Source organism: Dipodomys merriami, unplaced genomic scaffold, assembly GCF_024711535.1.
Source record: "Dipodomys merriami isolate MVZ:Mamm:240054 unplaced genomic scaffold, mDipMer1.0.p SCAF_10, whole genome shotgun sequence".
NCBI classification, from domain to species: domain Eukaryota; kingdom Metazoa; phylum Chordata; class Mammalia; order Rodentia; family Heteromyidae; genus Dipodomys; species Dipodomys merriami.
In genome coordinates, this window is record NW_027202271.1 from 13,982,774 (window position 1) to 14,004,834 (window position 22,061).

The 22,061-nt window shown below is 49.5% G+C and overlaps 2 protein-coding genes across 4 annotated transcripts; both read left to right on the plus strand.

Moving 5' to 3' along the window:
* The first annotated feature begins 4,124 nt into the window (after positions 1–4,124).
* Gpd1 (glycerol-3-phosphate dehydrogenase 1) lies at positions 4,125–14,914 on the plus strand. The gene is made up of 8 exons (XM_070040913.1): positions 4,125–4,257; positions 4,771–4,948; positions 6,402–6,542; positions 7,218–7,356; positions 7,728–7,840; positions 9,839–10,072; positions 11,177–11,283; positions 12,685–14,914. Exons 1-8 carry the CDS (start codon positions 4,217–4,219, stop codon positions 12,779–12,781), a joined length of 1,050 nt encoding a protein of 349 aa, XP_069897014.1. The 5' UTR covers positions 4,125–4,216; the 3' UTR covers positions 12,782–14,914.
* A 906-nt stretch (positions 14,915–15,820) lies between these two features.
* On the plus strand, positions 15,821–21,819 carry Cox14 (cytochrome c oxidase assembly factor COX14). Of its 3 annotated transcripts, none has more exons than XM_070040915.1 (2): positions 15,821–15,894; positions 21,401–21,819. In XM_070040915.1, the coding sequence occupies exon 2, from the start codon at positions 21,409–21,411 to the stop codon at positions 21,580–21,582; it is 174 nt and encodes a 57-aa protein (XP_069897016.1). In that variant the 5' UTR covers positions 15,821–15,894; positions 21,401–21,408; the 3' UTR covers positions 21,583–21,819. The 3 variants fall into 3 exon arrangements, with proteins under 3 accessions (XP_069897016.1, XP_069897015.1, XP_069897017.1); XM_070040914.1 differs by lacking the exon at positions 15,821–15,894 and adding an exon at positions 15,907–16,083; XM_070040916.1 differs by lacking the exon at positions 15,821–15,894 and adding an exon at positions 16,472–16,572.
* Positions 21,820–22,061: the final 242 nt, after the last annotated feature.

Sequence of the window (22,061 nt, forward strand, 5' to 3'; positions counted from 1 at the left end):
GCTTGAGCCACTGGCACCCGGCTTTTTTGTTGTTGTTTTGTTTTTTAAAGCTTGCTAGGTAGTTCACTTGCTATTAACTTAGGCTAGCCTTGAACTGGAGATCCTCTCACCTCTGCCTCTTTTTTTTTTTTTTTTGGGTCCGGTCATGGGGCCTGAACTCTGGGCCTGGGCGCTATCCCTCAGCTCTTCAGCTCAAGGCTAGCGCTCTACCACTTGAGCGACAGTGCCACTTCCAGCTTTTTTCTTATTGCTTATGTGGTGCTGGGGAATCGAACCCAGGGCCTCAGGCATGCAAGGCAAGCGCTCTACCACTGAGCCACCTTCCCAGCCCCTGCCTCTTTTTTTTGCGGGGGGAGGGGGCGGATCTGGTCATGGGGCCTGAACTCTGTCCCTCAGCTCTTCACATCAAGGCTAGCGCTGTACCACTTGAGCCACAGTGCCACTTCCGGCTTTTTTCTTTTTGCTTATGTGGTGCTGAGGAATGGAATACAGGGCCTCATGCATGCAAGGCAAGTGCTCTACCACTGAGCCACCTTCCCAGCTCATTGTTAGGTTTTTATTTTTTTTTTATTTTTATTTTTTTGGGTCCGGTCGTGGGGCCTGAACTCTGGGCCTGGGCGCTGTCCCTCAGCTCTTCAGCTCAAGGCTAGCGCTCTACCACTATGAGCCACAGCGCCACTTCCGGCTTTTTTCTTTTTGCTTATGTGGTGCTGAGGAATCGAACCCAGGGCCTCGAGCATGCAAGGCAAGCGCTCTACCACTGAGCCACCTTCCCAGCCCTCATTGTTAGGTTTTTAAAAAGAGGTAACCGAGTAAGAACTGCACCAGCACTCACGTGGTATTCAGGTAAGGGGTAGGTTTATTCAGTAGACCTGCTGGGACCAGGCAAGGTTGGCACTCCACGTGGCTGGCAAAAGAGAGAAAAGAGCTAGAAAAGAGCAGAGAGAGCAAGAAAAGAAGAGAGAGCTAGAAACGAACAGAGAGCTAGAATAGAACAGAGAGAGCTAGAATAGAACAGAGAGAGCTAGAATAGAACAGAGAGAGAGCTAGAATAGAACAGAGAGCTAGAACAGAGAGAGCTAGAAAAGAAGAGCAAGAGAGGTAAGAACAGAGAGAGAGAGCTAGAATAGAACAGAGAGAGAGCAGAAAGAGAAATGAACAGAGAGAAAAGGGAGAGTCTGGGCCTGGGCTAGGCCTTATCTAGGGTATGGGTGGGGAAAGGTGTGGCCACATCAAATTCAGATGTGACCTCAGCGGATGCAGATGTGACCTCTTCCAGGTGTCCCAGTTGCCTAGGTAACGCAGGTACTGGGTGGAGACTTTGCTGCGAGGAGGGTGGAGTCTGCTCGCCATCCAGGAGCGGACCTTACACTCATCACCTCTGCCTCTTGAGTGCTTGACCACTCTTGGTTAGCTCTTAAGGCTGATGTGGGAGGACTGTGTTATTCTCATACATTCATAGAGACCCTTCTGGGTACCGAGTGCTCACACCTATAACCTAGCTACTCAGGCTGAGATCTAGAGGATTGAAGTTCAGTGCCAATTAAGGCAGAAAAGTCCTTGAGACTCCATCTCCAGAATAACAGTATAAAACTGGGAGACCTGGATCAAATAATAAAGCCCCAGCAGAGCAAGTGCAAGGCCCTGAGTTCCAACCTTGATAACAACAAAAGGACTCCCTTTAGCAGGTTGGAAGTCTGATTAAGAGTGGTTATTACCAAAAGCATGAAATTCTGCTGCATTTCTGCCTGTTGCCACCTGGTGGCTCACTACTTTGTGTTCTCCAGTGAGGGTATAGAGCAGAGTGAAGTACAGCCACATTCCAAAGTCCTTGTTAAAAGTTAACCCTTTTCCTGCATGGATGGAGCTCTCCAGCATTGCCTGCCACTCCTGCCTGCCCAGAATTTGGGTGTTTCTCAAGCTTGAGTTAGGGAAAGCACTGTATACGTGATATGTTAGGGAAAATATTCATTTCAAGGACACCAAACTGTCATCTGTTTTTCACCTGGGTTAGTTACATGTATTATTCATAGATGAATAATTTTTTCAGGCAGTCTGCAGCTTAATTTTGGGGAAAGGGCTCAAGTGATACCAAGAGAAACACCCTGCTTTTTATATAATGTGTAGTCTTCAGCTCCACACTACCTAACAGGATTGGAGGAACAAAAAGAAGGCCAGGTGCAGGTGGCTCACGCCTGTAATCCTAGCTACTCAGGAGGCTGAGATCTGAGGATCAAGGTTCAAAGCCAGCCAGGCAGGAAAGACATGAGACCCTTATCTCCAATAAACCACTCAGAAAACTGGAAGTGGTACTGTGGCTCAAGTGGTAGAGTGCTATCCTTGAGCTGAAGAGCTCAGGGACAGCACCCAGGCCCAGAGTTCAAGTCCCACAACTGACAAAAAAAGCAGTCAAAAACAAGGATCACTTCATGAAGAAATGTCCATTCTTTGGGATTCCTGTCATACGTGCCAGGGACAGGAACATCCTTTCTTTTCCACCCCCCCATAATCAGTTCCCAGCTGGCCTAGCACTGGTGCCTTCATCTTGGTTCCAGTGTAATAAGAGAATGAGCAGTCGGGGGGCAGCTAGCTGTGGAGTAGGCTTAGCTTTTAAGCAATAAAACCAACTGCTGATTTCCTAGTTTTGTTTCCCTCACCATGGAAAAGTTTGGTGGGCTTCTCCTGTTCTTTCCCTGGAACTTAAACAAACCATCCCTCCAGTTGTAACCTCCTGCCCACTTATTCTTACCCTCTGGTTGCATGCAGCCTCACCTCTAGCCCAGTACTGATTACGGTTTCAGGCTACTTGCAGCCCTAGAGGATATGGCAACACTCTCAGCAGTGCGTCAAGCCAGGAGGTCAGCACGTGAATACACAGTGTTGTCTGCCTTCTAGGCCAGGGTGCAGGCAAGCTGGAGAGTGATATGTCTCTGCTTCACTGCAGAGCAGCCTGGAAACCAGAGCTGCTCCTCTCTCAGTCAAACAGTTGGCTGTGGGGTATGGACAGCCTGAAATCTCTCCTTCCTACAAAGTCATACACCTGCTTCCTCTCAATTATGGTATCCGAGACACAACTCCGGACTTTTGGAAATTACTATTTCAGGTCCTACAGCTCTTTCCTCTGTCAGGGAGAGGAGGGGTTCCTAGTGAGAAATTGAAGCTCTGTGCCTCTCAAGAGCAGTGTTTATGCACTGGCTACTTTAGCTCTTCTGTCCACCAGGCCTAGCAGAACTGTGGGTCATGTGGTGTCAAAAGTTGTCTACCTATGACCTTTCCATCTTCCCTCTCTACAAGACATCCAGGTGAGGACTGTCTGAAGTGAAGAGGGCCATTGATGAGTCCTTGAGCTGACCATTATGGGTGACCAAGATAACCTTGTGCTTCCAGGGGTCTCAATCCTGACCTGGGCTGACTGCTCAAGCAGCCTCTTTCTTCATGTGTGGTCTTATCCTTAAGCAGCCATATCCACAGACTTCCCTCCTCTATAGCCTGTGGCAGAGCTTGCATGGAGCTGCTGGAAGACCAAACTATGGCAATATTGGGGGTCTTGGAAGGGTGTGTGCCGAGGGTGAGGGATGGAGAATTTCTACCATTGAAAAGAAAACATGAGAGCTGGGAAGGTGACTCAGTGGTAGAGCGCTTGCCTTGCATGCATGAGGCCCTGGGTTCGATTCCTCAGCACCACATAAGCAGAAAAAAAAAAAAGCCGGAAGTGGCGCTGTGGCTCAAGTGGTAGAGTGCTAGCCTTGAGAGACAGAGCTGAGGGACAGCGCCCAGGCCCAGAGTTCAGGCCCATGACCAGACCAAAAACAAAAAAGAAAACATGACTGGCTTCTAGGGTAAAGACAATTTATTCCAGTTCTGCATACACATAAGTGGGGAGAGGACCTGTCACTTATTCCTTACCTGGTCTATTTCTTGGCAGACCCCAAAATGAAACCATTGCAAGGTGGAAAACTGGGCTAAGGCCAAGCAAACAAGCTAGCCAGCACGGTCAGCTACAAACCCAAGGGAGAAGAGCTGACCCGGCCTTTGACCCATTCCTGTCCCCCACCTACTCCACTTTTCTCCCCTTTCTCTGGCTCTGCTGGACTCACTGGGCACCAGCCTCCAGGCCACCGGGCCACCCCTGGAGGCGGGGCTTGGCAGTACCCACGTGTGTCGGAGTTAAATGCTCAGAGCCGGCACCAGCGCTTGAGCAGAGAGAAGCAGCACTATGGCCGGCAAGAAAGTCTGCATTGTCGGCTCCGGTAACTGGTAAGGAGCTCTGGCAAGGTCCATGGGGGGTAAGGGCGGCTTCCCCCAAGTGCAGGGGGGCTCTGGAGGGACAGATACAGAGTAAACAGGAGGCTGAGTGGGTGTGAAATGTCCTTAGGTTCCTGCTGGGCCCTTACTGCTGTCTTTAGTACCTATGCCGCGGGCACAGGACAGTTGGTGCCCAGATCTTCCTGGCTGGTGGCTGCTTGCCTGGGCAGCTGCACCTGTTTGCCACAGGAAAGCAAACAGAGCACTTGCATTTGGGAGTGCGATCTGAAAGCTGGCCTCTCCTCCAGCAGCAAAACGTGAGGTAGACTGAGTTTCTACTGCCAGATCACTGGGGGCGGGAGGGGGAGGCGGGACGTGCTTGTTATAGGAGTAGGGGTGACAAGCAAGATGCGAAGTAAAATAATCTGCTGGGCTGTCTTACAACAGAGCACTGCTCAACCCCTGCGTGCCACCATGCTCTCCCTCACACCCCACCCCTCCACTTTCTTGTGCTCCCCTTTACAGGGGTTCAGCTATTGCCAAGATCGTGGGTGGCAATGCAGCCCAGCAGGCACGCTTCGACCCACGGGTGACCATGTGGGTGTTTGAGGAAGACGTCGGGGGCAGAAAACTGACTGAGATCATCAATACACAGCATGAGAACGTTAAATACCTACCAGGACACAAGCTGCCCCCCAATGTGGTAAGCCCCAACTCCCTGCAAGAAAGGGTGAGAGGCTGGACACTAATGAAAGTCAGCTAGACAACTTGTAGGTGGCTAGAGACAGGAGAGAGGGACTGGGTGAGAATGAGGGAACAGAAAACACTGTACAAAAGGAAATGTGCTCATTACCTGACTCATGGAACTCCTCTGGATATCACCTCTATAATAACAATAAAGTATATTAATAATAATAAAGGGTGAAAGCCAGGCACCAGTGGCTCACACCTGTAATCGTAGCTATTCAGGAGGCTGAGATCTGAGGATCGCAGTTCAAAGCCAGCCCGGACAGAAAAGGCCGAGAGACTTATCTCCAATTAACCACTAGAAAACTGGAAGTGGCACTGTGGCTTAAGAGGGAGAGCACTAGCCTTGAGCTGAAGAGCGCAGAGACAGTGTCCAGGCCCAGAGTTCAAGGCCCATGACCGACCAAAAATAAAAGGTCAGAGGAAAGCAAGGGAGGGGAGGACAGGAGACTCAGGGCTCAGATCTCACTTAGAGATGTCACCTGCAGTCAAAGGACCACTCCAGGTGCCAGTGGGGAATTATCTTGAGAGGGCTGCTCTTGGCACAGAGCACCCCCCCCCCCCCACACACACACACAGCCTCCCTTTCTGGGACTAAGGAAGACCTAAATGTACCTCCCCTGTTGGTTCCATGGTGGGGAAGGGAGGAGGAGGCCTACGTTTGTCTCCATGGCAACCCAAGTCTGGTCTGCAAGCTCCCAGACTTGGGGTCTGGTAGTACCCGCTCCAGGCTCTAATCTTGTTATTCATTCACTGGGTTATTAGCAGATTTGGAGGCTGTTCCTTGGACTTTTGGTCTTTGGTCAAATCCATGTGGCTCTCTCTCCACCTGGAAATAGAGAGCAGGATAGATAAGAGAAAAACTGGGGCCACCTTTGGCTTCCCAAGCTGTCCCACAGCCAGCAGAGTACAGAGAGGAAGATTCCAGGAGTCAAAGATCCAGGACAGCTGGGGCAGGGGTCAGTGCGGGGAAGAGGGGGCATGATGACTGGGAGCAGGGAGTAAGACGTCTTTTTTTTTTTTCCCCTGGTCCTTGGGATTGAACTCTGGGCCTGGGCGCTGTCCCTCAGCTCTTTAGCTCAAGGCTAGCGCTCTACCACTTGAGCCACAGCGCCACTTCTGGTTTTCTGGTGGTTAAGTGGAGACAAGAGTCTCACAGACTTTCCTACCCAGGCTGGCTTTGAACTGTAATCCTCAGATCTCAGCCTCCTGAGTAGCTAGGATTACAGGCATGAGCCACCAGCACCCAGCTAAGATGTCTTGATCCTCCAGGTTCTATCTCCCAGGCTGACTGGCAAATCACCTTACCACTCACCAAGCCTCATTCTTTGGCTCCTCAATCTCCCAAATGGGGTTCCCTAGGAACTAGGGGAGGTCAGCCAAGCCAATGAACACCTATCACCCTACAGGTGGCTGTACCAGATGTGGTCCAGGCTGCAGCTGATGCTGACATCCTGATCTTTGTGGTGCCCCATCAGTTCATCGGCAAGATCTGTGACCAGCTCAAGGGCCACCTAAAGGCCAACACCATTGGCATATCTCTAATTAAGGTGCCAGGAACAGCTTCATGTGCATGGGGGTGGGATACAGCTAACCACTGGGGGGGGGGGGGGAGAGGAGTAGTCAGGATGGTTTGGCAAACAGGGCAGAAAATGGGAGTGATAGGCAAAACATTCTAGAGAAAAGAGAGGGATTGACTTTGGAGAGGATGGAGAAAGCTGTCAGAGGCTGGGGATATGGCTCAGTGGTAAAGTGCTAGCTAGCATGCATCAGACCCTGGGTTTGATCCCTAGCACCACAAAGAAAAGCAATCAGTCATGTGATGCCAGGGGCACAGGGTGGGGGGAGCTGAGGGGAGGAGATATGAGCCTGCTTTAGAGGCAGATGTCTTAGGAGATTTTAGAAGGCATGAGAATTGGTTTGGCTTGGAAGTTTGCAAGGGGAGTTGATTAGGGTGTCAGAGGCTGTTGAGGGTCATGAGGGAATATGCTGCTTTGGAGAGGTAGGTTGGTTGCGAGTGCATGGAAGGAGAAATTACTGATGATGAACTGGTTTGTCAGTATTGTCTGCCATCCTCACAGCAAGCTAAGGATGGCTTGGAATAGGGCAGGATCTCTGGGGAGGGACAATATTGAGCAGTGGATAAGAAAGGGGTAGGATTTCTGGGTGGGAAGCCCTCAGCTGGGCATAAAGAGCAGCTGGCCTGAGCTCCATCCTGTACCCAGGGGGTAGACGAGGGCCCCAATGGGCTGAAGCTCATCTCTGAAGTGATTGGGGAGCGCCTTGGTATCCCCATGAGTGTGCTGATGGGGGCCAACATTGCCAGCGAGGTGGCTGATGAGAAGTTCTGTGAGACCACCATTGGTGAGAGCCCCCTCCCCATGCACCATGCAGCTGTTGCCTCCCCTCCCCCAAACTCTCCCCCTGTTCCATTCAGCCATCTCCTCCCACAAGGCAGGGAAAGGAAGCAAGGGAGGGTTGGGACACCCCCAGGGAAGAGGCTGAACACTCTATTTAGGTTGAATGTGAGAACTGTCAAATCCTCCCTCACTGGGTATAGGGCATGGCTCCTGTAGTCCCAGCTACCCTACAGGCTGAGAGATGAGGATCGCTCAAGCTCACAAATTCTGGACAAACCTGAGCAACACAGTAAGGCCCTGTCTCAAAAGAAAAAGCAAGAAAAAGAAAAGTGAGAGGGAGTCCACCCTCAAAGCTTCTCCTCTTCCCCACTTTAGGCTGCAAGGACCCAGCCCAAGGACAGCTTTTGAAAGAGCTGATGCAGACACCCAATTTTCGTATCACGGTGGTGCAAGAGGTGGACACAGTGGAGATCTGTGGGGCCTTAAAGGTGAGAGGGGGGTACAGAGACAAATAAGGGTGTATAGAAGGTCTCACAGGAGGGCCTGGCTCACTCTTCAGCAGTGGTTCCCTTTCCTTACCAAGTCTCCCACCCAGAGAAAGAACTGCAGAGGCCAGGCCAGGCCACTTAAGCCTGCTGACTGCTTACTATCAGGTGGTAGACCCTGCTTCCTCCACTGCTAGGGCCCCTTGTAGGACATGCTAGCTCTGGCTCTGAGCTCCATACTGGTCAAGAGGAGATGCTCAGGCTAACGAGAGATGAGACATCATGACAACTTCCAGAAAGATCAATGGCTGGAAAGCTGTAGACATGAAGACATGGGCTTACCATCTTCTGTACAGAAGAGTGGCTCTCAGAAAATGTCCCCAAGAAGCTGGGTACTGGTAGCTCACATCTGTAATCCTAGCTATTCAAGAGGCTGAGATCTGAGGACTGTGGTTCCAAGCCAGCCTGGGCAGGAAAGCCTGAGAGACTCCGGTTAACCACCAAAAGCCGGAAGTGGGTGGGGCTGTGTCTCAAATGGTAGAATATTAGCCTTGAACAAAAAAGCTCAGGGAGGGCTGTGAAGGTGGCTCAGTGGTAGAGCGCTTGCCTTGCATGCCTGAGGCCCTGGGTTCGATTCCTCAGCACCACATAAGCAAAAAGAAAAAAGCCGGAAGTGGCGCTGTGGCTCAAGTGGTAGAGCACTAGCCTTGAGCTGAAGAGCTGAGGGACAGCGCCCAGGCCCAGAGTTTAGGCCCCACGACCGGACCCCAAAAAAAAAAGCTCGGGAAGCTGGGTGCCGGTGGGGTGGCTCATGACTGTAATCCTAGCTACTCAGGAAGCTGAGATCTGAAGATCATGGTTCAAAGCCAGTGTGGGCAGGAAAGTCCGTGAGACTCTTATCTCCAATAAACCACTAGAAAACCGGAAGTGGCGCTGTGGCTCAAGCGGTAGAGTGCTCGCCTTGAGCTGAAGAGCGCAGGGACAGCGCCCAAGCCCAGAGTTCAAGCCCCATGACCAAAAAAAAAAAAAAAAAGACAGTGCACAGGCCTTGAGTTCAAGCCCCAGGACTGGCATAGAGAAGAAAAAAACGTCCTCAATGATTGAGTATAGGGTGAAGCTTAAAGAAGAGTATGCATTAGCTAAGATATGGAACCAACCCAGATGCCCCTCAGTAGATGATGAATAGATCAAGAAAATGTGGTATATATACACAATGGAATTCTATGCCTCCATCAGAAAGAATGACATTGCCCCATTTGTTAGGAAATGGAAAGACTTGGAAAAAAATTATATTGTGAAGTAAGCCAGGCCCAAAGAAACATAGGTCCCAGGGTTTCCCTTATTTGCAATAACTAGTATATGTCTGAGTGAAGCAGAAAAGGTCAGATAAGTTGATGTTAGGGAAATGAGCCCTAAGATATGTATTCAAATGTTTTTTTCTTTCATGCGATTGTTTCTAACACATTTATAAGATTATTTCTTTGTTGCTTTGCATGTCCCTCCCCCACGGTATAACCCCTGCTTTCACTCTATTTGATGTTGGTGTAATTTGTGGAGGGGAAGGGAAAAAACAAATTGTTTAAATAGGGATACAGGTGGACCCATTGCAACAATGAGATGTACAAGTCGTTATGTTGAAAACGAACTTTACAACTTTGGTGGTGGTGGGGGGAGGGTTGATTGGGGGGGCAGACGGGGTGGGGGAGGATGGGTTGGGAAGGGGAAACAAAGGAGGAGGCTACAATGCGTGATAAGAAATGTACTCACTATCTTGCCCATGTAATTGTAACCCCTCTGTATGGTATTTTCACACACACACACAAAAAAAGAGTATGCACAAAATAGGAAAACTAGGTGGTGGATATAATTTAGGAGTCCGTACGCCATATCACTTAATGGGTGTGTCATGGTTGCTGTGAGGAGCATGAGGCGGGTGCTGAGGCCTCTTAGTGGGGTCCCTGGAGGAGGAACGCCCTCACCCATGTCTCTACTCTTACACAGAATATAGTGGCTGTAGGAGCCGGTTTCTGCGATGGGCTGGGTTTTGGTGACAACACCAAGGCAGCGGTGATCCGGTTGGGCCTCATGGAGATGATTGCCTTCTCTAAGCTCTTCTGCAGTGGTCCTGTGTCCTCTGCCACCTTTCTGGAGAGTTGTGGTGTTGCAGACCTCATTACTACCTGCTATGGAGGGCGGAACCGCAAGGTGGCAGAGGCCTTTGTTCGGACTGGAAAGGTGAGTCCCATAGGGAGAACCAAAAGTAGGCCCTGCGGATATCCAGGTACAAGTGCTTAGGAAGAGTTTGTTTTTTTTTTTTTTTCTGTTCTTGGAAAGTAAATATTTATTTTGCCCAGGGGAGGGGCTCCGTCCTTCTCTGTGGCAGCGTCTTTGTTCATGCCAGCACTAATGTTGCTTAACCCTTTTTGTTTCCTCTTGGCAGGCTTGTGTATCCTTACCCTTTTTGTTTCTTTTTAGGTCAGTACCAGGGCTTGAACTCAGGGCCCGAATGCTATCCTGTAGCTTTTTTGCTCAAGGCTGTTACTCTACCATGTGAGCCCCAGATCTACTTTTGGCTTTTGGGTGATTTATTAGAGATAAGAGTCTCATGAACTTTTTTCCCCAGGTTGGCTTTGAACCTCAATCCTCAGATCTCATTCCTAGCTAGGATTACAGGTAGGAGCCACCAGCAACACATTTGTCCTTGAAGATCTTGAGTAACTCCACTGTGAGGTGCTTTTACAGGCAAGGTAGCATGAATTTAGCATGCTTGGTGAAGCACCCACTCTTGCTAAAGCCCACAGCCATGGGATAGTATAAGGCCATGTCTGCAACAGGAAATGGCTGTGGAGAGCACACATTAAGATAGCTGTGAACCAGCCTGCAATCCCAGCACTTGGAAGGCTAAGGCAGGAGGACTGCAAGTTTGAGTTTAACCTAAAATAGATAGTTAGACTCTGTCTCAAAAACAAAATAATCTGCTCATGCCTATAATCCTAGCTACTCAGGAGGTTGAGATCTAAGCATTGCAGAGTGAAGCCAGCCTGGGCAGGAGATTGTGTGACTCTTATCTCCTACTGGGGCTGAGTTCAAGTCAACCCCTGGTACCAGCACAAAGCAAGCAAACAATACCATAAGCAAACAAAAAAAATTGTTATAAATAGTGACTAATGGTGTAGTTCAGTAGTAGAGCACTTGCCTAACATGTAGGAGTCAATTCTTAGCACTGGAGGTCATTGTTACCAATATTTCCATCCCTTTCTGTCTCCTGAGCTCCAGCTTCCCAGTTCAGATGGGCCCCCTGCCACTCATTTCGACCCACATGTTCTGTTTCCTTCACAGTCCATTGAGCAACTGGAGAAAGAGATGCTGAATGGGCAGAAGCTGCAGGGGCCCCAGACAGCCCGGGAGCTGCACAGTATCCTCCAGCACAAGGGCCTGGTAGACAAGTGAGTCTGTGCAACCGCCCAGCGCTATCCCACTCACCATTTTCCTGAGTCCTGTAAAGTTGCAAGATAGGCAGAAGGAACTGTGTGTGACCTTTTGCTTACAGCATGGAGAGTCTGGAGTGCCCACTGTCCCCAGCCAGCTCATTGTCCCCAGCTCATTTTAGTCTAGTGTCTTTTACACCTATTTTGTAACTTCCCCTTCCTGTCCTCCTCTCTTTGTCCCCTGCTCTGGAAGTTAGAGCTCTGGGCCAGGATTATCCCTGGCTCACTGATTATGCTGTCTTTTTGTTGTTGGTGTTGATCATGGTGTTTGAACTCTGGGCCTGGGCGCTGTCCCTCAGCTCTTCAGCTCCAGGCTAGCGCTCTACCACTTGAGCCACTGCGCCACTTCCAATTTTCCACTTCCAATTTTCCAAGTGGTTTATTGGAGATAAGAGTCTCATGGACTTTTCCTGCCAGGGCTGGTTTTGAACTGCGATCCTCAGATCTCAGCCTCCAGACTAGCTAGGATTATAGGCGTGAGCCACCAGCACCGGGCTTATCCTGCCTTTTTGTTCATCCTTCTAAGACCAAGCCCGATCCTTCTGTCCCCGAATCCTAACCTGGATGCTGAGGAAGATGGGCTCTACTTCAAGGCACTCCTTTCCAGGAAGCACAGACAATGGGGTAACAGAGCAGTGCTCTAGTAGAAAATATGGAACAGGTTCAGAAGAACAGCTCATGGCTCTGGGTATAAGGAGCAGCTAGGCAAAGATGTCAAGAAAGAAACTCTTATTCATTGACAGCTTTACATAATGCATAATCATCGTATCTTATACAATCATATCTTTACTACTTTGTCATATTGGACCTTTTTCTGGTTTTGTTTTGGTGCTGGTCCTGTGGCTTGAATTCAGGCCCTGGGCACTGTGCCTGAGCATCTTTTGCTCAAGGCTGGCACTCTACCATTTAAGTCAGAGCTCTACTTCTGGCTGCCTTGAGTGTGTGTGTAATTGGAGATAGAAGTCTCATGGACTTTTCCTGCCCAGGCTAGCTTCGAACCAGGATTCTCAGATCTCAGCCTCCTGAGTAGCTAGAATTACAGGTGTGTGAACCCATTTTAACAGCCAATGACACTGAGGCTCAGAGATGAATAAATTGTTCAATTGGAAAAATATAAACAAAAACCTCTTGGAGCTAGGCAATCATGCCCCCAAATTTAGTATGAAAGGGAGCAGCAGGGGCACTTAACCTGACTCTAAAATCCAAGGCTAGGCAAATCCAGCTTCCCAGCAGGTGGCAATTGAAAGCCAGAGTCTGCCTGAGCTCCAAGGTGGGAAGAAAGGGGAGTGGAGAGCGAGGTGGTAAATGGGGCTAAAGGTATTGGTTGGAAGCTAAGCTTCCCTTCCCTTCCCACTCTAGGTTCCCTCTGTTCACGGCTGTGTACAAGGTGTGCTATGAGGGCCAGCCAGTGGGTGAATTCATTCGCTGCCTGCAGAATCATCCAGAACACATGTGAGTGGAGCCAGGATCCAGGGAGGCAGCGCCTCTGTCCAGCAGAGATGAGCAGGAAGTTTGTGACCTGGTCACCAGGACTATCTCCAGGACTCCCTGATAAGCAGTCTTTTTGTTGAAGGATGCTGCTGGGCGCGTGGCTGGGAGACTCTGCTGCACACCTGGGGCAATTAACTGTGGGGAAGCCTGTAGCTTCTTTAGAGATGGAGCTTCCTTATCTCTTACCAGATGTGAACCTCTCTTACTGTCCTCTGTGAAGCCTAGAATTAAGCCTCATTGCTGCCTGCTTATCTGGGGGTGGGTGGGTCGGAGGAAGGGAGGGTACCAGAGCCAGGGTGGCTCATGGCTGCCTTACAGAAACCAGGAATCTGTCCCCAAGCCCAACTAAGTGGCTACAGAAGTACCTTAGCTACAGGAAGGGTAAAGCACAAGCTCCCAGGAAAAGCTTTGGTCATTTTCAGCAGAAAATGGCCCCAGAGACCCCTTGGTTGACCTGTGCCAGGCCCCACACAGCATCAATGATCTGAGTGTTTGTTAACAAAATACAAAGATCTCAAACAACTCTCTTCTGGCTTCTCCTAGCAACAATTACGTCCTCAGAAACCTCTGGTCACCCTCTTTCCTCCTCCCTGCCAGGCTGCCCTGGCACAAGTGTTGCTTCGTACTGGCATCTCTGGCCTTAGGGCTTGCCATTCTCCCTAGGGACTTCCTGCCTCCCAGACCTTTGCCAGCTCCTCCCCACCCTTTGTGACCTTTCCAAGCTTTTCCTCACCCCGGCCGCCAGCATCCTCTATGGGGACAGGAACTGCTGACAGAGCTCTACCTTTTCATAGCAGGCTCAGATCACTGGGTTCCCTTTTGACCTTTGCATTTGCCCTGCCTCCCTAGTTGGGGGAGGTGCGGCTGGGCCCCTCCTGCTGTTTAATCTCTCCCGAGGATATCCCCTAACAGCTAAAAGAGCAAACCAGCATCTGACATCAGCATGGCTGGGGCTAGAGAGTGGCCCAAAGCTGAGCAGGATCCCATGTTGGTAGGTCCTGGTATTCCAAGGCTAGTTCTCCTTCATGGAACAGGCACCTCCACATGAGAGGCTGACCATATCAGCCCTTCAGGAGCTGGAAACACACAGAGGAAGAAAATAGAAGCTTCCCTGTCTCTAGGATGAGGAAAGAAGAGGAGGGAGAGAAGTGTGCTTTGCATGGGCTTTGCTCCAGGATTGGGTGGCGGCAGGGGAATGTCACAGGTCAGCAGCCTGGGCTCCTAGCTATAAATAGTCCCTGAGGGCTGAGAGGCTCCTGCATCCAGCAGGGGTCTCCTTTTCCTATGTGGCAGCATCTGGCACACCATGGCTCTGGACAGCATTATGTTAACCCTCCCTCAACAACTCTAACAAGCCAGAAAGTCAGGCTTCTCGTAGCTCCTAGCCCTTGAGAGTTCACTGCCTGATAAGGCAAAGAGAGAGGGGCACTGTCACCTCAGTGGCCTCTGTTTGGACAGCTCTCCAGGACGATGGGATGGATGGTGTATGCAGAGACAAGCTTCTAATACCTTTGTCCACTTCTGCTCCATCCACAGCCAACTATGAATCTGAGGCCTTGTGTAGGGCCAGTTATCACCCAATAAAGTGCTTCTTTGCAGATATTGAAAGATTTGGGGGGAGTTCAGTGCATGTCTGCACTGTCATGTATCACCACAGTGTGTATGTTTTCACTCTTAACCTAAGATCAACGGATCAGTTTCTCCCGGATAATCACAGCCAAGGTTTCCAGCAGCAGGACCCACTCAATCCTCTCTCCTGCTACCCCTGATGGGAATATGCAATCCCAAAAACGTGAAATTTCACTCCCATCCTCCCCTCGGATCACAACCTGAATTTCCCAAAGCAGGCTACCCCTGACTGAACCCGGACCTCCTCACTGGGTTTGCACAACAGGTTCCGGGAACCAGGCCTGCGTAAATTACCTCAGGCCAAAACCACAAACTTGCAAAGCCCCTCCTGACACTTTTGTACCTTCCAGCCACCTTCACCGAGAACCCTACTTAAGTCCCTTCACCACTGTTCCCACTTCGCCCCGAGTCTCCTGTTTCCTGAGGTCACCACGGCGTCCCTCTTCCATTAAAGTTGATCTGGACTGCTGAGGTCATCTTCTGCTCTTTATTCTGATAGCCTCAAGGCTAACAACCTCAAGGTTGTTTCTTAACATCTCCCACCGGTGCCACCTACGCCTTCCTTCCCGCAGGCTGTCACCCAATCTTCAGCACTTGGAAGCTTTATCCTGCCACCTGCAAACTGGAAGTCACGAATAAGTCAGAAACCTTAGTAATCTCTCGGGTGCACTCCGTGGACATGGCCTCGCAGGGTGGGTTCGGGCTATAAGGGGTGTGGGATCCACTGCCGGAAGGCTAGGAGAATCTACCTAGCTACTAAAGACGTCACCGCTACACAGGCTGTGGATTGGTTAACTCTGGCCGAGCTCTTAAAAGTTCCGGTTCCGAACCTGGAAGGGGTGACATCGATCAAAATAGATTGTATTTATAAACGGATTTGTTGAATTAAGATCCCCTTTACACAACTACTTGAGGATAATTTTTTTGTCAGTCATGGGGCTTGAACTCTGGGCCTGGGCGCTGTCCCTCAGCTCTTCAGCTCAAGGCGAGTGCTCTACCACTTGAGCCACAGCGCCACTTCTGGTTTTCTGATGGCTTATTGGAGATAAGAGTCTCACAGACTTTCCTGCCCGTGCTGGCTTTGAACCATGATCCTCAGATCTCAGCTTCCTGAGTAGCCAGGGTTACAGGCGTGAGCCACCGGCGCCCGGCGAGGATAATAATTTTTTAAAGAAGTTCCAGTGCTCAAAATTTGGGTTACCAAAGACGCTCACTCGATAAAGCGGGACTACAACCCCCAGAATCCAACAGGAGAGGAAAGTACTTCCGAGACAGTGTAGCATGCATAACAAACCCGGAAGCCGGAAGTTCAAAGCCAGCCACCAACCCGGGTAGTCGCCTACGCGATTTCCCGCCTCTAGTGGGCGGAGTTAGACTGGGTTTCAGTGCAGACACGCGCAGGTTCGCTCGCTCGTTCTCTGCAAGCACGAATCTTAGAGGTCGCTCCAGGTGGGTGGGCGGAAACGTGGGCGGCTTTCTGCTCTCGTAGCTGAGGCGGACTGGTTGTTCCGGAACCGCTAGTTGGCCGGTCTCGGTGTCGTGGGTGGCCTCAGCTGCACTAGGAAGTTGTAGGAACGCTAGCAGCCGGGAGCAGCCTCTGCAGGCCTCCGGTACGCGCCAGGGAGCTGCAGCATCCAGGTACGCTGTTGGCTTCGGCGGAGCAGGGGCCGCTGGGCCGCGGGGCGCGTGCCGCCCTACGTCGGCCCGTGTGCACCGCCCCCCCCCCCCCACCTCGTCCGTGGCCTTGCTGTCCTTGAGGAGGTCGCGCGCTCCGGCGCCCGCTGCTCCACTTGAGCCCGACCTCGGGGCAGTGATGGGGTCCGTTTTGCTGGCACGCCCAGGCCCCTGCCCGGCTCGAGGCTGGTCCCCACACGGCCCTTCCTCCCGTTACAATTCTCTGCGCTTGGTGACCTCGCTGCCCCCTCCCTCGGGTGTGAATCCGTCCCGCCCCTTCCGAAAAGCAGCCCCGCCCACTCCTCTCCGCGGGTCCGTCGGAGCACGCAGCCGTCTCTGAACTCCCGCACAGCCTCTGCTGCTCGCGCGCGGACTTCTACCTTGCAGCGACGTAGCTCACCGCGATCACTGTAACTCGTAGCTTAGTACCACGAGCTCTTTTAGGCAGAAGAGGTTTGTTGTTTGTTTTTAACCTGAGGCTTTCATAGGATAACGTGCGATGTGAGCGATGGATCAATGAATGAGTGAATGAATCTAAGGTTGAAATGAGCCATTGGAGAGGAGGAACTTGTGCCTGAGTTCCTCCCACAGACTTGCAAATTATATCACCGTGGCCGTGTGTGTGTGTGTGTGTGTGTGTGTGTGTGTGTGTGTGTGTGTGTGTGTGTGTGTGTGTGTGTGTGTGTGTGTGTGTGTGTGTGTGTGTGTGTGACCAGAATTCGAATTTGGCATCTGACGCTATAAGCTCATTGGCAAGAGCTCTGCCACCTGAGTCAAACCTCTAACTCTGCCATCGGCCTCCTCCACCCCTGTGGCTCCTCCCACCCCACCATGGTTTTCCTTATATTTTTCTGAATAGAAAAATCTAATCCCCACTTGTGCAGGAACAAAAAGGCTAATCAAAAAGGCGTTCTCTCCCTCCCTCCCTCCCTCCCTCCCTCCCTCCTTCCCTCTTTTTTCTCTTCTCTCCCCCCCCCTCTCTCTCTTCCTCTCCCTCTCTTCCACCCTCTCTCTCCCTCTCTCTTCTCGCCAGTCGTGAGGCTTGAACTGGGCACTGTCCCTGATCTCTTTTTGCTCAAGGCTAGTCCTCTACCACTTTGAGCCACAGCCCTCTAGTAGTCTTCCAACCGTGATCCGCAGTTCTCAGCCTCCTAAGTAGCTAGGATTACAGGTGTGAGCCATTGGCGCCTGGCTCACACTTTTTCATATCCAATTAGAGAATTAATCTGTTGAAATTATTTGAAGAAGAGAGAGTAGTGTTGTAAAGAGATTGAGAGGATGAGTTTGATTGAGATACATTGCATACATGTATGGAAATGTCACACTCCCCCTCGTACATCTAAACTATATTTTTCAAAAATTTATTTCATTTCCAAGATCAATCCTACCTAGATTTCAAATTTCATTTTTTTCTCTTCATTTTGCCTCCTTTTATCCTTAATTTAGCCACCACCTTCTTCCCCTTTAAGACATATTCAAATCTTCCTTATCAATAAGTGGAACAAAACTGGCATTCTCAGCCAGTGTGGTGGCACACATTTGTAATCCCAGAATGAGTTTCTACATACTAGTAGACCTTGTGTCACTCTTCTAGCACCACCATATCTAGCCCAAATTTTCTGATTTAAAGAAACCAATTTTTAGTGGGGTGCTGGTATTTCAAGTCTGTAATCCTAGCTCCTTGGGAAGCTGAGATAGGATCATGGGTTGAGGCTGGATACACACAGATCCTTTCCCAACCAGTATCTGGGCGTGGTAACAGGAGTCTGTCATCCCAGCGTGTGGGAAGTTAAGATTGGAAGGATGGTGGCTCTAGTCAGCCAAGACAGAAAGGTTTGTAAGACTCCATCACAGTGGAAAGAAGTTGTGTGTTATGGTGCTCACCTTCATCCCAGCCATGATGGGAAGCCTAAAACAGGCAAACTGCCATATAGGAACATACTTGGCAAGTAAGCAAGGCCTTGTGTCACATAACCAGTGGTAAAAAGAGCTGGAGTTGTGGTTTATTGGTAGATTGTTTGCCTAGCCATGTGAGGCCCCAGTACAGCTTTTTTTTTTTTTTTTCTTTCAGTGCTGGGGCTTGAACTCAGGGCCTGGGCACTGTCCCTGAGCTTCTTTTGCTTAAGGCTAGCACTCTACCACTTGAGCCACAATGCCATGTTCAGCTTTTTTTTGATTATGTGGTACTGAAGAATTGAACCCAGGGCTTCATACATACTAGGCAAGCACTCTACCACTGATCCACATTCCCACTCAATGGCTAATATTTTTTAAAGAAATTAATTTCAGGGCTGGGAAGGTAGCTCAGTGGTAGAGTGCTTGTCTTGCACACATGAGGCCCTGGGTTCGATTCCTCAGCACCACATAAGCAAAAAGAAAAAAGCCGGAAGTGGTGCTGTGGCTCAAGTGGTAGAGCGCTAGCCTTGAGCTGAATTGCTGAGGGACAGTGCCCAGGCCCAGAGTTCAGGCCCCATGACTGGAACCAAAAAAAAAAAAAAGAAAAGAAATTAATTTCAGTTCCTTCAACAGAAAGCAATATAAGAATACATTCATAGTCTCAAATTGAAAAACATTTTGGTCTTGTAAGATTTTTCCATGTGAAACTTTCTTTAGCTTCCTAGTTCAGAATAGTAGGAAACAGTTAAATAAGAAATAATCCTAGCATTTGGGAGGCTGGGGCAGAAAGATAAGAAGTTTGAAGCCAGGCACTGATGGCTCACGCCTGTAATCCTAGCTGTTCGGGAGGCTGAGATCTGAGGATGAAGGTTCGAAGCCACCCCTGGTAGAAAAGTCCCAGTGAGAACTCTTATCTCCTATTAACCACTCAAAAGTGGCACTGTGGAAGTGGCACTGTGGCTCAAAGTGGTAGCCTTGAGCATAAGAGCTCAGGGACAGTAGCCAGGCCCTGAGTTCAAGCCTCACAACCACCAAAAAAAAAAGGTGTTTGAGACCACCTTAGACTACAGAGAAAATTCCAGGCTGGCCTGGCTTTCTTAGCAAGCCCCTGTCTCAATAAAGCAAAGAAAGGGCTGGGAAGGTGGCTCAGTGGTAGAGCGCTTGCCTTGCATGCCTGAGGCCCTGGGTTCGATTCCTCAGCACCACATAAGCAAAAAGAAAAAAGCCGGAAGTGGCGCTGTGGCTCAAGTGGTAGAGCACTAGCCTTGAGCTGAAGAGCTGAGGGACAGTGCCCAGGCCCAGAGTTCAGGCCCCACGACCGGACTCCCCCCCCAAAAAAAAAAGCAAAGAAAATAATTTATGGAAATATGATGGCTTAAACTTGCCTTGAGCCGGGCACTGTTGGCTCATACCTGTAACTAACTACTAAGGAGGCTGAGGCCTGAGGATCATGGTTCAAAGCCAGCCTGGGTAAGAAAGTCTGTGAGACTCTTATCACCAATAAACCACCAGAAAAACCAGAAGTGTCTTAAGTGGTAGAGTGCTAGCCTTGAGCTGAAGAGCTGAGGGACAGGACCCAGGCCCAGAGTACAAGCCCCACAACCGACCAAAAAACAACAACCAAAAAAAACCCCTTTCTTTGAACTAACTTAGGAGTCAGAGTGGTGATGCAATCTGTAATCCTAGCACTTGGGAAGTCTGGGCTACCTAGTGAGGCCCTTGTTTAAAAAAGTAAAATAAGGGTTGGGAAGGTGGCTCAGTGGTAGAGCGCTTGCCTTGCATGCATGAGGCCCTGGGTTCAATTCCTCAGTACCACATAAGCAGAAAAAGCCAGAAGTGGTACAGTGGCTCAAGTGGTAGAGCACTAGCCTTGAACTGAAGAATTGAGGGACAGTGCCCAGGCCCAGAGTTCAGGCCCCACAACCGGCAAAAAAATAATAAAAATAAATAAATATAATAAAAAACCTGGCGCTTATGGCTCATGCTTAAAATCCCAGCTACTCAGGAGGCTGAGATCTGAGGAATGTGGGTTCAAAGCCAGCCCAGGAAGTTCAAACCCTAGGACCAGTGTGTGATAAGTGCGTGTGTGCACACATACACACACAGAAGGCCAATAGAGAAAGTGAATGAGGGTGAGTATGGTTGAAGTACTTTATATGCATGTATGAAACTAGAAAAATGAGACAATCCTAGCAACCTGGACTAAGATTTGAGGAATGATATTTGAAGTCAGCCTAGGCAGAAAAATGTCCAAGAGATTCTGTCTCTAATAAATCAGCAAGATGCCAGAATGGAGGTATGGCTCAAGGGTTACAGTGCCAGCTATGAACAAAAAAGCTGAGCAGGAGTCTAGACCCTGAGTTCAAGCCCTGGTACTAGCACAAAAGAAAAGAAAGAATAATAAAACAATATTGAACTTGCTTTAAGGAGTGGGAGGGGGCTTAAGAGGAGGAGAGGATGAGTTTGAATGAGGTACATTGTATGTATGTATATAAATGTCACAATGAAACTCCTCTTATACAACTTTTTTTGGGGGGAGGAAGGGGCATGCTGGTGCCAGAGCTGGGGCTTGGACTCATGGCCTAGACACTGTCCTTGAGCTTCTTTTGTTCAAGGCTAAGCCACAGGTCCACTACTGATTTTTTTGGTAGTTTAGTGGAGGTAAGCATCTCACAGGCTTTCTTACCCAGGCTGGCTTCCAACTGTGATCCTCAGATCTCAGCCTCCTGAGTAGCATGAGCCACTGGTACCTGTCAACTGAACTCTGGGCCTGGGCACTGTCCCTTGGCTCTTCAGCTCAAAGCTAGCACTCTACCACTAGAGTCACAGCTCCACTTCTGGCTTTTTCTGCTTATGTGGTGCTGAGGAATCGAACCCAGGGCCTCATGCATGCAAGGCAAGCACTCTACCACTGAGCCACCTTTTTTTTTTTTTTTAAACAAGAAACAAAAAGCCTAACTTGGGAACCTAACCACTGTGAATGAAATTGTTGTCTGTTTCTCAAATCCTCCTAGGAGAATAATTCACTGCCTGTGTTTAAACTTGGCTACATCCATTAGGTTCCCTATTAGCCAGAAAAACTGGTGCATGCATCAAAATGGTGTGCTAATTAGGAAAAATTGTTGGTGGGCCATTCACTCTTCCCACAAATGCAGAAGATCAAGTGTTAGCTGTAGTGGCATTCAGATGCCTCTGGTTCTGTCATTCTGTCTATATCTCAAATGCAGACTTCATTTGCCCTTTGAGATCATCCTAAATCATGTTATCCAGTAATCAGACCTTGCCGACATGGGGAAGCAGAAGTTATGGAATGGCCCTAAAATAGGGAGACAGATAGGGGAGTTGAGGCCTTATGCTGTGGTTTAAATACAGTCTGTCTTTGTAGGGGACAACATGCCATCTGCCAAGCAGCTAGCTGATATTGGCTACAAGACCTTCTCCACCTCCATGCTGCTTCTCACTGTGTATGGGGGCTACCTCTGCAGTGTCCGAGCCTACCACTATTTCCAGCGGCGCAGCACCCAGCGCCAGGCTGCAGAAGAACAGAAGACCTCGGGAACCCTGTAGAATTCGGTCATTTTCTCTTGAGCAGTGAGGCCTGAGGCATGCTGTGGGAAGACTTTCCCCTACAGTCCTTGCCAGGTTAAGAGGATTTATGACCCTGATGATTTTCAAATCCTGCCTGAAGAAAGAACCTGTGGTTTGTCTAATTCTTCTAGTTGGTGCCTGTTTGTGGAGTCTGTTGAATAAATAGGAATGTGAGGGTGAGGTATACCTTATAGACATTAAATATTTTTCCATGTCTGTGTTTTGGTGTTTGTGTTTAGCTAAATTATAGGGACCATAGTCTTCTAGTGTTCTAGTTGTATACTTAGATTACTGTATCTAGAGCTTTGAGCCCCTTGAGTTGGGGGGATTATAATTTTAACAGTAGTGGTGGTATCAAGCCTCATAATCTTGGTGAAAAAACTTATCTATTTTTTAATTAATTAATTGATTAATTTACTTTTGTGCCAGTCCTGGGGCTTGAACTCAGGGCCTAGGCA